General features: G+C 36.3%; 1 protein-coding gene across 2 annotated transcripts; it reads right to left on the reverse strand.

Annotated features, from left to right (window-relative positions):
- Window positions 1–3,176: 3,176 nt before the first annotated feature.
- LOC149195103 (formate dehydrogenase 1, mitochondrial-like) lies at window positions 3,177–14,681 on the reverse strand. 2 transcript variants are annotated; one of them, XM_089408227.1, is made up of 4 exons: window positions 14,493–14,628; window positions 14,203–14,328; window positions 5,156–5,334; window positions 3,177–3,564 (listed from the first exon to the last, which is right to left on the reverse strand). In XM_089408227.1, the coding sequence occupies exons 2-4, from the start codon at window positions 14,315–14,317 to the stop codon at window positions 3,379–3,381; spliced, it is 480 nt and encodes a 159-aa protein (XP_089264353.1). In that variant the 5' UTR covers window positions 14,318–14,328; window positions 14,493–14,628; the 3' UTR covers window positions 3,177–3,378. The 2 variants fall into 2 exon arrangements, with proteins under 2 accessions (XP_089264353.1, XP_089264352.1); XM_089408226.1 differs by lacking the exon at window positions 14,203–14,328 and having other exon boundaries at window positions 5,156–5,365; window positions 14,493–14,681.
- Between the last annotated feature and the right edge of the window lie 405 nt (window positions 14,682–15,086).

The raw sequence follows: 15,086 nt of genomic DNA on the forward strand, positions 1-15,086 counted from the left end.
GCCTGGACACCTGTAGCTTTTCATCTTGCTTTGTTGGCTGTAGGTTCTGCTGAGTTGTGCTCTGCATGATAGTTCATATTTTATCAACAAAATTTGGTGAATGGCTCACTGTTTACAAAATCGTTTGTATTGCTTTGGTCCACCAGTCATGTGTAGGTAATTGATGCCTGAGGATAGCATCCATAGTCTCCTCTGCCTCTGTATACTTATAAAAATTGGGAGGGGCCTCAAACAGGTGTTTGATTTCATTCATTATAAAAAATAAATTCTCTACTCTGTTATAGAGAGTCTGTCCTGTGGCTGGCCCTGTTTCCTCTGAGGTGTTGGGCTTCTCATTGATCTGACTAGTGGCAAATGTGTTAACCCTTTTGGCATACTGGTCATGTGTAAACAATCTCCCTGCGCTGTTCAGTAAGCTAGGGAGCCCTCTGTTTTCTAACACTTGAAACTTTTCCAAAAAACTGTTCACCTCAGTCTGCATATCCTGGGTTCTTCTTTCCAATGTCTGCACTAAGTTTCTCAGTGTGAGAACCCTTTTGATCAACTGAATGTGCTCAGTTCTGTTTGGAATTCCCATGGCAGCCAACTGAGTGCTTGTCCTATTGTTAAGCACATTGATCATCCTAGTGGCTATCTCAGGCATGTTGCTTAGAGCAGCTCTTGATCTCTGAATTTCAGTCTATGCTTTTGGAATGAGGTCCAACTGCTCATGGATTGTCTCAATATATTGCCATTGCTCATTTATAGATTGGCCAATGTTAGCCCACAACACTATTTTAAGCTCAGCCACAACTTTATCTAATTTGAGCTCATTTTCTAGCTCTTTGATCCTGTCTTTAAGGGCTTTTATCTCCCTACCCTTTTCTGCCACAGACTGCTTGGATTTATCATATCTGTCATTCACTTTGGCCAATTTATCCCTGGTCTCATTCAGCTCTGTCATTTGAGCTTCCAAGGCCTGGATCTCATTCCTCAGCTTTTGCATGTCCAGGCTTGGGGCCTACTCTGTTGCTGGTGGTGCTGCTGAGGTGGATGTTGCTGCTTGTTCTGGCTGTTGAGGAGGAGGAATAGTAGGTGGAGTAGTTTACTCAAGATTTATTACTTCAGGAGGAGGCTGGGAGATCTGTCCTTCTTCTCTTTGTTTTAAAGCTGCCTGTAATGCTGCCTGTGCAGCCTCTGATTCTCCCAGCTTTTCTTGTGCCTGGATGAGCTGTTTGTAGAGAGACACCAGCAAATCTGTGGCTTCTTTATCATGCCTCTGCTGGGCAACCTCATCTGTTTGAGGGTGGATTGTGGCTGGCATTTTTATCTTTTTCTTCAAGGCAGCCATGTCTGTATCCCTTAACTTCAATATCTCCTGGATGCCCTTGATATCTTTGGGATCATGCCCAATCACTACAACAAAACCAGCGATTTGCGCCAGATTTTAGTGCATTTTTTTTGTAATTGTGATGAGCAACCTGGCGCTAAATCTGGCTCTATTGTACAATTTTTAAAGCGTCCTTTTTTGCACCTGATTTTGCATCCTTTTTCACGCTAGATTTACCATCATTTTTTACACCAAACTATGCATCATTTTTTGCGTCAAATTTTGAACCAAGATTTGCATCTTATTTTATGACAGGTGTTGCTTCTAGTTTTGTGTCATTTTTTGCATCTATTTTTCATTCTCTTTTGCTTCCTATTTTGTGTCATTCTTTGCTTCCATTTTTGCACCATCATTTGCATCAAGTTTACACTGTATTTTGAATCCAATTTAACGTCTTTTTATGCATCCATTTTGTGTCAGTTTTTGCATCTAGTCTTACGCCAGGTTTTGTATCTAGTCTTACACTAGTTTTTGCTTCTATTTTTGCACCAGCTTTGGTGCCTATCTTTGCACCATGTGTTGAATTTGATTTAGCACCAAATTTTGCATCCATTTTTGTGCCCATTTTTGCATCTTTTTTTGGACCATTTTTTACATCCACATTTACGTTTGATTTGTCTCCATTTTTCCCATCTCATTTTGCACCATATTTTGCGTCATTTGTTTCATCCAATTTTGCATCATTTTTAATACCATCTCTTGCATCTAATGTTACATCATTTTGAGCATCCAAATTTGCATTTATATTTGCATCTTATGTTGAGTCATGTGTTGTGTCCACCTTTGCATCTTATTTTGTGTCTAATGGTACATTCAATTTAGAGCCATTTTTTACGTCTACTTTTGTATTTGTTTTTGCACCAAGTTTTGCATCCAATTTTAAGCTATTTTATGCCCCTTTTTGCACCATTTTTTGTGTCTACTTGTGTCCAATGTTACACCATTATTTACACCGACTTTTTCATCCAATTTTGCATTTTTTTGGTGTCTAGTTTTACATCGTTTTCACCATCCAAATTTGCATCTTTTTTTGCCTCATTTTGTGTCCACATTTGCATATAATTTTGTGTCTGAGTTCGAGCCTAAATTTGCATGTGATTAGGAATCATTTTTTACATCCAATATGGCATCCTTGGTTTCACCTTTTTTCAGCCCCATTTTGCATCTTGTTTTATGTCTTTTCTTACATCTTTTTTTTTCCTTTTTTGCACCCAAGTTTGCATCCCAAATTTACACCATTATTTGCATCATCATTTGGCATATTAATTTGTAACGTTTTTTGCTTCTTTTTAACGCTCAACTTTGCATCTTATTTTACATCTAGTTGTCTTTTTTTGCATCTGATTTGGTGCCCATTTATGTGTCCTTGTTTTTGCCCAATTTGATATCCTTTTGTATGCCATGTTTTGTTCCCTTCTTTGTGTCAACTATTGCACAATTTTTCACTTCTAATTTAAAACACTTTGTATGTCAATTGTTTGCATTTTGTATTAATTCCTAGTTTAACATCCAATTTTACTTTCAATTTTGCATCCATGGTTACATCCGCATTTGACTTCTTATATAGAGTATATTTTTCTTTACATATATGACCCCATTTATAGATTCATAGTGAAATATATGATAGTTTCTAAATATCATTAAAGCAGATATCACAATTCAAAATCATTTGTAAAGAAATTTAAGAGAAATTGACAACATCCATCCAAAAAAATAACAATGTGTCATTAACAATTTTCAAAACATGTATAAAATAGCAACATAATACTAATAAAATCAGTATTATTTTTAATCAAAACAAGTAAAATTCAAATATGATTAACAAATCAAAATATTTCATGAATATCGTTATTCTACGATAAATTAACAACATACATAAATCAAACTCATCGTATGATTACAAAATCAAAATGTCTCATTGATATAGGGTAAATTCACAACACCCATCTAAACATAACAATGTCATTCTACACAATAATTTCTTCATAAAAAACAATGCATGTGCATGCCTAGCTACCACCACCAAGATCATCCTCATGATCATCTTGACCATCCTCATTACTCTGATCCACATCATCACCAACACCGCAACTATCATCATCATCTCCTCCTTCACCACCATCATCCTCATCATCTCCTGATATATGTTGAACATAATTTGGATCATCGTCTTGGCAATCATTACCTATAGCATTCTGACAAAAAAAATCAATATTACATGTTAGTATTAATTACATAACACAACGCATGTTTTTGTTATACAATGTTAACCATAAAATGAGGTAAGATATACTAGCATTTGCACCAGATGTTGCAAAGGAAACGCCGTAAGGCATAAATTGAAAACTACAAATACAACAAAAGAATACTTTGATAAAGAATAAAAATATATTGAATGCTCAAATCAATGCCCCATTAACTGGAAGCATTTAGTAGACATATCTATCAACATTAGGATTATACACAATGATCAAGAAATTTTCCATATACAAACAACAACTTCCACAACAACCTTTTGTCACATCCACATTTGAAGAAATGCCTTGGAACGTGATCAGAATCTTCCATATTGCCTTTTTCATTATGCAGATAAATCTTCCATATTGCTATTTTCATCGTGAATATTGTTAGTTCATTGTTGTAAAGTGTTAGTGTGTTAAATTCAATACTATAAGTTCGACAAGTGAAAAACATTCCTCAATTAGCATAATATACATTTTTCTCTCACCGTGTATTTTTCAGTCAAAGAGCACAAGTAACATATTAACATGTATTTTCCCTTCATTATTTTCATCATAGAGCCAAGAAATCTACGCCTTATCTATAAAGTAACAAAAACATTTTGAAATAAGTTTAATATTTCAAGCCAGTGTCTAACCTATAAAGTAACAAAAACTTTTTGAAATAAATTTAATATTTTAAGCAATTGACTAACCTACTTTAATAATTGAAAAATTCTCAAAGATGAATTATACTCCATAATAAGAGAGCCAACATTGGAGCCCATACTTTCACTAAAACCAAAAGAAACACAACCACTTGTTAAGAAGAAATTCAAGTAATAATAATAAAACAAAAATAATAAACATTAAATTATAAAATGGTATTTCCAACACACAAGTATAAATATACATGCTCTATGTCCATTGTTAGATTAAATGGGTGTGGAGAAAATTAGTAGAGAACCCAAAATTGTATTTCTAATTAGGATGGGTGGAGAAATGCTTTAAATGCGGGTTGTTGTCATTCTAATGAAACCCTTTGCAAAGGGGATGTTAAGATTCTGAGAGAAAAGCTAGGCTTGGTAGAGAACACCTTCCTTGTTAAACATTCCCCTACTGTAACCAAAAGGAAAGGGCAAGAGAAACAATAATTAGGTTTTTGTTCACAAGTTCTACAAAATATATAGGTGCTATTGATGTTTGAGTGAATAATGGGAGAGATTATTTATGAAATTGTGATAAGGCGCACCTAGTTTTGTCAGAAAGAGGCATATTAATGACAAGTACATCACATTTAGGTAGCATTTCGTCAAGATTTGTCTCCAATGTTGCTCCAGTTTCCTTTTCCAATTCGGGTCCAATAGAAAGACGGTCGTGGTAAAGAAGCTTACAATTGAAGGGTTGTACAAAGGAACGCAATTCAATTCAACATCATGTAATGTTTATTATTATTAGATTGAAATTTTGAAACAAACAGCATGCATGCGTAAGAATTATGGAGCACTGATTTTTGAAAAGAAGTTTGCAACATCATGAAGTAGTACTAGATCCTAAGAATGAATACCTTCAAACGCTTAAGTAGTTCTTTGCCAATACGCCCTGCACCAATAGAACCAATAGTTTTCCCTTCTAGATCATATGACCTGTAAGAAATTGCTGCCACTTTCCAATCACCCTCAACAATTTGCTTATATCCAGGCACAAAGTTTCGCATCAATATGAGAATGCGCATTAGCTCATCTTCTGCCACGGACACCACATTACTTTCGTTGATCTTCAACCAATGATGATACAAACAAATCAATGGAATTAAAAAATATATCCAATATAAATAAAATGCGTTTTTTTAAAAGTAACTCCTAAAGTGAGAAAAATAAAGTTAAAAAATATAACAATGACAATTGTGTAGTTAAAGTGTAACCAAAACAAAAATATATATACAACAATAGAATAAATAAAATGCGTTGTTTTAAAAGTAACTCCTAAAGTGAGAAAAAATAAAGTTAAAAAAATATAACAATGACAATTGTGTAGTTTAAGTGTAACCAAAACAAATATATATATATATATATATATATATATCAATAGAATAAACCTATCAAGTGTGGATCAAGCAGTTTGTGTCGGATTTAGCCCATAAAATGTCATTTTCAAATTTAACAATAGAATAAAACTATCTAGTGTGGATCAAGTAGTTTGTGTTGGATTTAACTCATGAAATGTCATGTTCAAATTTAATGGAGAGGGGTCGATTTAATGGAGAGGGGTTGAGAGTGGGAGCCACTTGTGAAGGGTAAAAATTATTCCGTAAGGCACTTAGTGAGACAGAGCCTTGCACAAACCTATTGACAACATCCTACAATTAGACAAATCATTCTTCCATCAACCATTGGAGCTGATCTCAACCTAAACGTAGGTCACCACGGTTAAAGAGAGGACATCATAACGAAACAACGAATTAAACATGGAACCGTCATTTCTAAAGGAAACAATGGTACCTAAAGCTATTCGAAACGTTCGAAGGAAGGAGCAAAATGTCATTTATAAGAAAATAGTAAACTTCGTCCACAACAACGCTACTTAGGGTGGAAATTGTTGGGAAAACCACCACAAGAAAGGAACAAAAAATGGGAAGGCTAGAAATGCAATTATCTTTGCCCTTGAAATGTCTACTAAAAGGAGAGGAGAGTTCGAAGGAAATTAAAGAACTCAAAAGGCAGTCCTTGGAGTCATCATTGCCCGATTTGAGAGAGCTTCCATTTTTTGAAAGAGTTGTTTTACTTGCACCTCCCCTCTCCATTTTGTTAAAGAGTTGTTTCACTTGTTATGATATATATGAATGTTACAGTGTGCAGGAGTATGATTCAATTCCATACGAAAATACAAAACATCTGATAGGATTTCCTTATACCTCATAGGCAAACAACCATTGTCCCTTCTATAGATGAGCAGAATAAGTGCTTGGTTCTCTACACTAAATAAAGACAAAGTATAGTACTTATTGCTGACAAAATAGGATTTAAATCGCGGTTCAATTGCTTGACATTCAGCTGGTCACAGAATTGTAGAGTGCATAATCATAAGTGATGTTGCGAGCCTCATTGCTCAAAGTCTAAGGGTCTTGCGAGCCATAATCACAGCCATGTATGGCATATCTTGTGATTATTGCATTTTATGAGGTCAATTCTTGTGAAGACATTTCAGTTTATAATAAATTTTGAACCTCAACAGAGTTTTGGCAAGACCTGGCTGAGCTAGGACATCAACAACACAGCTGATATGAATGACATAATCTAGCCTCAAGAGGGAGCCTCTTTTGTTTCATCACTCTAACAATCTATGAAGTGGTGGAAAGCATAACAACTTCCCCTTGAATATGACACCTAAACTGAGTACAAATCCTAAATGATGCAGCCCTTGGTGCATGTCTCTCAAAGTATTGATATTTCAAATGTTGAAAGCTCTTGTGCCCATTTGATATGCATTCGATTGCAGTTCCCCTGAAGAAAGAATCTTATAAAGGTGAGGCCATGGCCAATATGTTAGCCATATCCATTAGAGTTGCCATTGCTTGACAACTTTAGTGTGATCAGTCCCACCATGATTCACATGGGCTTCTACTCAACACTGGTTGTTGCTATTGTAAGAGTCTTCAAGCTCGTTGAACCCATAGTATTGATAAGTGTATTCTTTGGGTCTCTGGTTTTCAAATTCTGCCTATGTTTTCCTCTCAGTATCATTATTTCAAATGCTGAAAGCTCTAATTCCCATTGTTGTGTATTTGATTGTGGTTTCCCTGAAGAAAGAAGCTTATAAAGGTGAGCCCGAGGCCAATATGTTGGCCATATCCATTGGAGTTACTATTTCAGCTTATGGGGAGGCCAAGATGAATGCATGGGAGGTGATTCTCCAGTTAAGTGCAGTTGCATGTGAGACTACCCAATTGGTTCTCATACAAATTCCACGAACATCAAAAGGGATTAAGTTGAATCCCATCACATCTTTGTTGCTCCTTGTTGCCTTGTTTTTCTCAGCACCCCCTGGGCCTTAGTAGAATACCCATTTCTGATAATCAGGGTCTCTTCCTTTGATTTGGATTACATGACATTTTTGCTTGTGCCTTGGCTCTTAATCTTGCAGTGTTTCTTCTGATAGGAAAGACTTCAGCCTTGACTATGAATGTTGCTGGTCTTGTCAAGGACTGGCTGCTCATAACATAATCTTTGTCTGTAATAAATGAAAAGGTTACAGTCATAAACTTGAGTGGGTGTGGACTGGCTTTTCTGGCTGTCTGTTACTATAATCATTTGAAACTTCAAGCTCTCAAGTCCAATGACAACCAACCAAAGTACCTCAGCAGTGCAGCTGAATCCAATGATGAAGGAGAAGGTTTGATAATGACGAGTGGGAGATCCTCAATCAGAGATTCAGAACCAGTAGAGAAAAATCAAACTCAAGCTTCATGATTAGGTATTTAGATCATTAATATTGTCTTGTGCTAGAGATTACTGTTCTTGGATTGGCTCCTCTATGCCCAGATCTATTTGCAGGGAACAGGCCAGTCATTCACAGTGAAGAAGATAATGACAAGATTAGTGTATAATGATGGACAGGATGGTGCCATGGTGCCAACCTAAATTTCAAGTAAGGAGACATCTGTTCATCAATTTGTCAAGAAGCATGGCCTACAATTCAATTGCTCTAAGCCTATCACTTCTTCCACCTGTCAAATAAATTGTTTCCTGTTTGTTTAGTTGACTATGGTTCTAATAAATATACTATTGTTTGATGTAAAAAGACAAAACAAAACAAAAAATATGGAAAGTTGTGACCCCATTTTCTAACTACAAATTGAAATCGGATTACCATAGTGACCACCTCTGCTTATTGGAATCAAAAAGGGGGTGGGTTATGCACAATCCTCCGTATCATTTGCTATTACCAGAGATAATTAAAGCCACCCTAAACTCAAGTCTTAACTATGCTGATAAGTGAATAAGTGCTTGGTTCTCTACACTAAATAAAGACAAAGTATAGTACTTATTGCTGACAAAATAGGATTTAAATCGCGGTTCAATTGCTTGACATTCAGCTGGTCATAGAATTGTAGAGTGCATAAAGTTATAATTCCAACAGATACCTACCAAATTTTAGGCAAAATTAACTGGAAAATATACCCAAAAAAAAAACTAAAATGTAAAACAATTAAACTATGCTTATGTTTGGACATGAAGCTATATAACATCTACATGTACCCTAGTGGATATATACATGATTTGGACTTTTATTGTTTGGTCAGCAAAAAGAATTTCTTCAGGGGACGTCTTCCTGACTCTGCCATTTTGTCATATCTTCTTTTAATAATAATATTTCAACAGTTTTCTATAATAATCTTATTATCTTATTTATATTTCTACAATGTGTTTTTTTGTTATTCTTTCTTTATTTTGGAAGTTTCTCAGCACAGTCATTACTCCCATGACGCAGTAGAACACATAATTACTATCACTCAAGCAGATGAACCATAAAGCTTTCAACAATGACTGTGCAAATACCAAGAACATTTGACAGTATTCCATTGCATACATTAATTGGATAACTTGTACATGACAAGAAAACCCATGTACATACTACAAATTAATGTATAACTTGTACATTACAAGAAAACCCATGTAGATGACTTGTCAAGCCAAAAAAGCAGCTAGGTTTAAAGCCAATAGGTTCACTAAAATGAAAATTTCCAAACTCATGGACTTTGCAGAGGTATCTTCGAGAAACATAAACACAATACCCTTCTCTGTAGCTACTACGCCAACAAGAGAAAGTTGAAACGTTTCCCAAAGGTCACAAGCAGTTATGTCAGATAAGAATAGAAAACTCACAGGTAAAGAAGAGTTTAAAGGCTATAAAAAGATGGAGACAACTCCGTACGTTATATGTCCATCGTAATGCTCTTTCAAGCTAGAATAGGCTCCAGGTCTGTTAGTAAAAGGCAAGAGACCAGCTAAAGGCAACAGGGGCTGATGGAAGCTTTCATTGGTTCTCTAGGCAAATCCATCAATGATATAAGTGTGAGGCATAGGAACCAGTAGACAATTGTAAAAATAAAAATCACAATCATAGCACTGTACCTAAGTCAAAGGTATAGTTGTAAGTTACTGTACACTGTTTTCCAAAAATAAACTAAAAATTTCAAGAAACTATTCATATCCTGATTAAAAGAAATGGCAAGCTACAATTTCTCATTTAGAAAAACATTCCAAAAATGTATCAATTAATGACTAAGGATACAAAAAAAATGTTCCAAAAGTTGTTAGGAAAGCTTTCTTGGGATTTGGCTTGTCTGGAGCAGGAAACATGGGCTGCATATATCTTTTTTTGTAACTGCCTAATGTAAGACATTTTGAAAGGGAGATTCAAGATGCTTCATCAAGGGGCTTGAAATTTTTCATGTATGGCCATTTTGAAAGGGAGATTCAAGCTCGAGGGGCTTCTAAACATCATGGTGGGCCTCTTCATATTTGCAGTCAATCTCCATTGTTCATTTCATGAAGCTTCAAGTGCCTAGAAATTCAAACCTATGTTATCACTGTAATTGGTTCTTACTGTTTTCGGATCAAAGGCACGAGTCTCTTTGTTTGTGGAATTTGATACATCTTCAGATCTTCCTCTAAATCAACGGCCTCATATAAAATATCTGGGCTTCCAATAGATTCTGATATCGGGTAGTGATCGTTAAAACTGTGGGCTGGGATTTCTCCATTAAAACACATTGAAGATGCATCAGAAATTCCAACCCGAGGTGAAGGTCTAATAGAAGACCTAGGAACTGTGGAAGAAGCCAAAAAAGAAACACGGCAACTAAATTGCTATGTTACAGATTACCTCAATATAAATGAGGATCTTCTAACACTTGCCCAGCGGAAAGAGGAGGAGGTAATTTTGAAGCTTAAGAGTTTTATTTTGAAGGATTATTTTTATTAGCATCAATGGTAGAATACATCATGTATTAAGCCCTTTTATACACGTTGCAGATGAGCTCTTTAGCTGAAAGAGTGGAAGGCTTGCAGATGGTACTTTCCAAGAATACAGAGGATAATATCATTATGGGTGGAACATTGAGAGCTCTTAGAGTCGAAATGGCTGATCTCAGACAGCAACATCTGATACTTAGGCAGCATTATGATGTTACTCAAATGAAGCTTAGGAATAGTGAATAGTAAACCATGGGCTTGCTTCAAGGCAATATGAAAGTACTGGTAGGGTGAAATAGGATGAAGCTCTAGAAGCCTGGAATCTAATTCAACAAACACAGAATCTCGCAGGGCATTATTTGTTCTTGATGCACTATTTGCTAGAGAACATTTGGTGCACATGATCCACAAAATCCCACAACCCTGATGCAGAAACTCTGCAGGGATGCAGGATTGACAACCTTAATGATAATCTGTTAAACTAGAATAAAAGAAAATTTTATAAGCACAAGGCACTTGTATCGTTCTCTTGCTTAAGAGAGAATCTGGTTCAAGATCATTTTCCTCCTTTTAACAAGTGCTCAATAGATTTCCTAGAATCAGAGGTCTGAAAAGAAAAAAACCAAGAGAAGAAATAGACGAGGCCCCAAAGCTAGTAATACCACTGGGATTCTGTAGAAGTTCAAAATGCAAACATGCAAATTAAATATAGGGTCTGTCAATGGTGTGAAAAAAAAACCAAAAAGAAAAACCATCTCCACGAGGTCTTAGATTATATGAAAGTCATCAAGATATAGAACTCATTCTCAAAGCAGAATGTGATTATGAAATTCATCTCTTTTCTTCCCCTTGAGCTTGTAACCAGTCGGCACTGTCCTGGTAGTGGTTCCCCTGAAATGAACACAAGGTGGATAAAACACTGGTCTAAGAAAACATGGATATTATACTAGGAAGTAAAGAAGATGGTATAGTAGCAGTTCTTTGTCAATGGAATGTACAGTTTAGCAACAGGTTATTTGGTACATAAAAGGCCTCTGTGTACCATTATCTCCTGCAGTCTTTTTTTCCCAATTGTATCCAACTTCGGGTCATCATGGTTTACGAACAAATTATAGATAAAGGAAAAGAAAGAAGAGAATATCTAAGAACAAAGAACATGGGAATGCATGCTACAAAACACTATTTTCATGAATTATGTAATTTCCCAAAAATGCCACGAAAGATAGGCAGCTCGTTCCATCACAGAATGTCAAGTTAGATTTATTTAAACCATAATAATGTAAAGATTTGAGCGTTTAGAACTTTTAGTCAATATGATGCATCATTTACTACAATCTTCCATCGTACTGAATACTGAGATGGAGATTGCAAAACGTGAAGAGTCGATGGGAAAGTTAACCCGAAAGTTAACAGCCATTGTTGCAAACCAAGATTTGCTTTTTGCAGAAACTGAACACCTGCAAGTGCATAGACAATTGCAAAATGCCAACTACAAAAAGGTTGAAACTGAGGCTGAATTGATACATTCCAAAAATCTGATGAATGATTTGAAAGGGAAAATATGTCATATGCATGATGAAATGTGCAGACTAAGGGCCGAAAAGAGTGATATGATCAAGCAGAATATATTGCTTAAGCAAGCAGCAGAAGCTAAAGACCAGGTTATTCTAAACATCCGGAATGAGGCAACTGACTTGTGGCACAGAGTACAGGTTTTAGAAGATGAAGTCATGGAGAAAGAAGGTCAAATTTCTATATTAAAGGGATCATTCTCTGAAGAGTATTGGTATTAACAAAGCATAAGAGCATGGATTCACCATCAGATTGGCCTTTTCTGTCAGGATGTTAGTAGGAAGAGAAGGAGATACTTGTTTTTGACCGCTTGGTATTGCAAGTTTCAGGTTCAAGCACCCCTCTTGATCCATATGGAACTGAACAGAGAACTGCTCATCCTCTGCAGATTGATTTATAGTCATAGTACAGTGCTTGAAGACATTACATTACAACATCTCTACCACACTGAGCTTGCAAAAACAGTCTAACGATTACAGAGCCCTACAAGATATCCAGTGTCAAAAAGGATTTAAGCTTGTTTGCAGATATTTTTGACCTTTCAACTGTTTAAGTTTTGGTGGCAATGAACTCGTTGAATTGAACTGAACCTTTCAGACTGCCCAAAAAGAAGTCACGTGAACATCAAAATTCTCAGTTAAACTGCCCTAAAAAACAACAAAAATGTCACATGGACATCAATAACATTCTCAGCGGAACAATTGTGTAGAGATCTATCTCGTATTATGATGCTGATCTGGGGAAACTCAGGTGTCAAAGGAAAGCGCTTGTAAGGGAGAAAAGAGATACCAGTCATTCAGGGAATTGACAGCATCGGAGAATATAACTCAATGCTTACAGAAAACCCATTCTCACTATGCCTTGAAAGGTTTGCAATGGCCTCTAATGCATAGTCACTGCTATAAGTTTGGCTGCCAGCACATGATGATACTCTCCTAAGTGTAACTGCTACTATTTCCCAACAAGTGTCTAAGTGCACTCTCCTAATCACTCCCTAGAATGATTGTTAGAATGATTGTTTAGCAGTTTAGTGAACAGGAAAAGGCCATTAGGGAAACTGGTGGATTGAATTTTCATTAAAGCCATCAAACAACTAAGTTACTAACAACTGGATCAATTGAGTGTAAAATATGGTTTCGTCTTAACCTCTGATATCAAAAACTTTGAGGTCTGGTCAATAAATTTGTGATTAATGTGGATATATGCAACACTAAAACGATATTCCCTCCACTCAAATACGAAACCAAGGGGAAGCGCGAAGAAACAGACCAATAATCAAAGAAGAATGCAATACCCCAATTATCGCAAAAACATTTGACTGTCACATCAATTATAGAACGCTAACAAACTTATGCAAACGAGGGAACTGGTTGCCACTAAATTATATTTGAGCTGAGGTATATATACATCAAGTACACACCAAATTGCCTTATCGGCCTCGGACAAAATAAAAGGGCAGGTTGCACACGGCTATTAGTAGCAGCAACTAAGGCTGGTTTAGTTTTCGGCTCTCAAAGAGCCCAATACTCAAGGTAATGACCTAAGTGGGCGTTGAATATTTCAATCCATCTTTTCTACTGCTTCCCCACCACCGTTCCTGACAACAGTTGCCGCGATGTTTCATAATTACTTAGTACTCAAAAGAAATATGAAAGTTTACAGGAGAGGCATATCACAGTATAAATGAAACAGTCTAGGTCGGTGGCAGTCGGAGTTGGCTTGTGAGAGTTTTGGGTAATTTTGAAAGCATAGATGCTCCTCTAATTGCTCAACTCTGCTTCTATATTAGTACAGATCCCGGATAACAGACCTTTTGCAGAGCTCGTTCAAGGAAGACCTTTAAAAACCAGCAAGTTCAAGTAAGAAATCCAAAAATTCAGTGCAGCTCATGAGGCATACGTCAATTGAGTTATCTCGGGCAGTAGAGTGGAATGGCATTTGTCAATTGAGTTATCTCGGGTAGTACTGCTTACAACAGGAGAATGACAAGACCGTATAGCAGAGACTTCAAAATCCGCATACATGATACAAACAAGGATTAGAAGAGTCTAAGAACAGTGCTCACTGTCTACAGAGCCAAGACGAATGCAGAAGAGTTCTTCCTTCAGTTCCCCATCTGAGAAATCAGTTGCATGCCAGACCCAAGTTTTATCACTACCTGCGTGCTCCTGAAGTGACATTGGGGAATGAACTGCAAGGCAAAAAGTTGAAATATTTCCAGAAAGTTGAAATATGGCAAATTTTTCCAATCAAGAACTCTAAATAATTTCATTAGGACAAGGCGTAGAGGATTCATGACGGCGACAAGAAAATAATGGCGCTTTGCAATTTTAGCACTCTCTTGCAGAAAAATACCTTTTCTGAAATCGTTTTGACCACGAAGAAACGCAGATGAACTGTTGGAAGTCGTGCAGAGAGAGATCTGGTGGCTCGTGGATCGATTCTGGGGCAATGTTTATGCGATTGCAAACCATGATTGTTCATATGCGAGCTACTGAGCTCGTTGAGAGGGATACGCGCAATGTTGCCAAACTACCAAGAGGATTTGAATTTAAAGGCGGGATAGAATATCTACCCTCCGATCATGTCATCGACGGACATATATTTGTGTTTCAGTAAAACGGATTTTCAAAGAATTTGAAATATTATACATTTTATAGAATGTGAAATATTATACATTCTATTATTTAAGCTGAATAATAGTTTTACTTTGGAAAAATAATTGGGCACATCAAATAAAATATTGATGCGACGGACATAGAACTCCGAAACAATAATGCACCCTTCTCTTACTCCAAAACAATAATGCACCCTTCTCTAGCGGATGTGTCAATGCTTTCTCCTACTCCAAAACAATAATGCACCCTTCTCTAGCTGATGTGTCAATGCTTTCTTTGAAGTGGAACTTAAAGAATTAAGTAATTATTCATGATTAAATTGGGATTTTAT

The sequence above is a fragment of the Pinus tabuliformis genome, chromosome 2_2 (assembly GCF_031772625.1).
Source record: "Pinus tabuliformis cultivar Carrire ecotype Pingquan chromosome 2_2, CPIR1, whole genome shotgun sequence".
NCBI classification, from domain to species: domain Eukaryota; kingdom Viridiplantae; phylum Streptophyta; class Pinopsida; order Pinales; family Pinaceae; genus Pinus; species Pinus tabuliformis.

Coding starts and splice junctions, on each gene's coding strand:
- LOC149195103 (XM_089408226.1), bottom strand. CDS start 14,621: ATGAACAATCATGGTTTGCAATCGCATAAACATTGCCCCAGAATCGAT. Junction 5,366..14,492: donor TCAAAACGATTTCAGAAAAG/GTATTTTTCTGC, acceptor CATTGGTTGAAG/ATCAACGAAAGTAATGTGGT. Junction 3,565..5,155: donor AACTACTTAAGCGTTTGAAG/GTATTCATTCTT, acceptor TTTTTTTGTCAG/AATGCTATAGGTAATGATTG.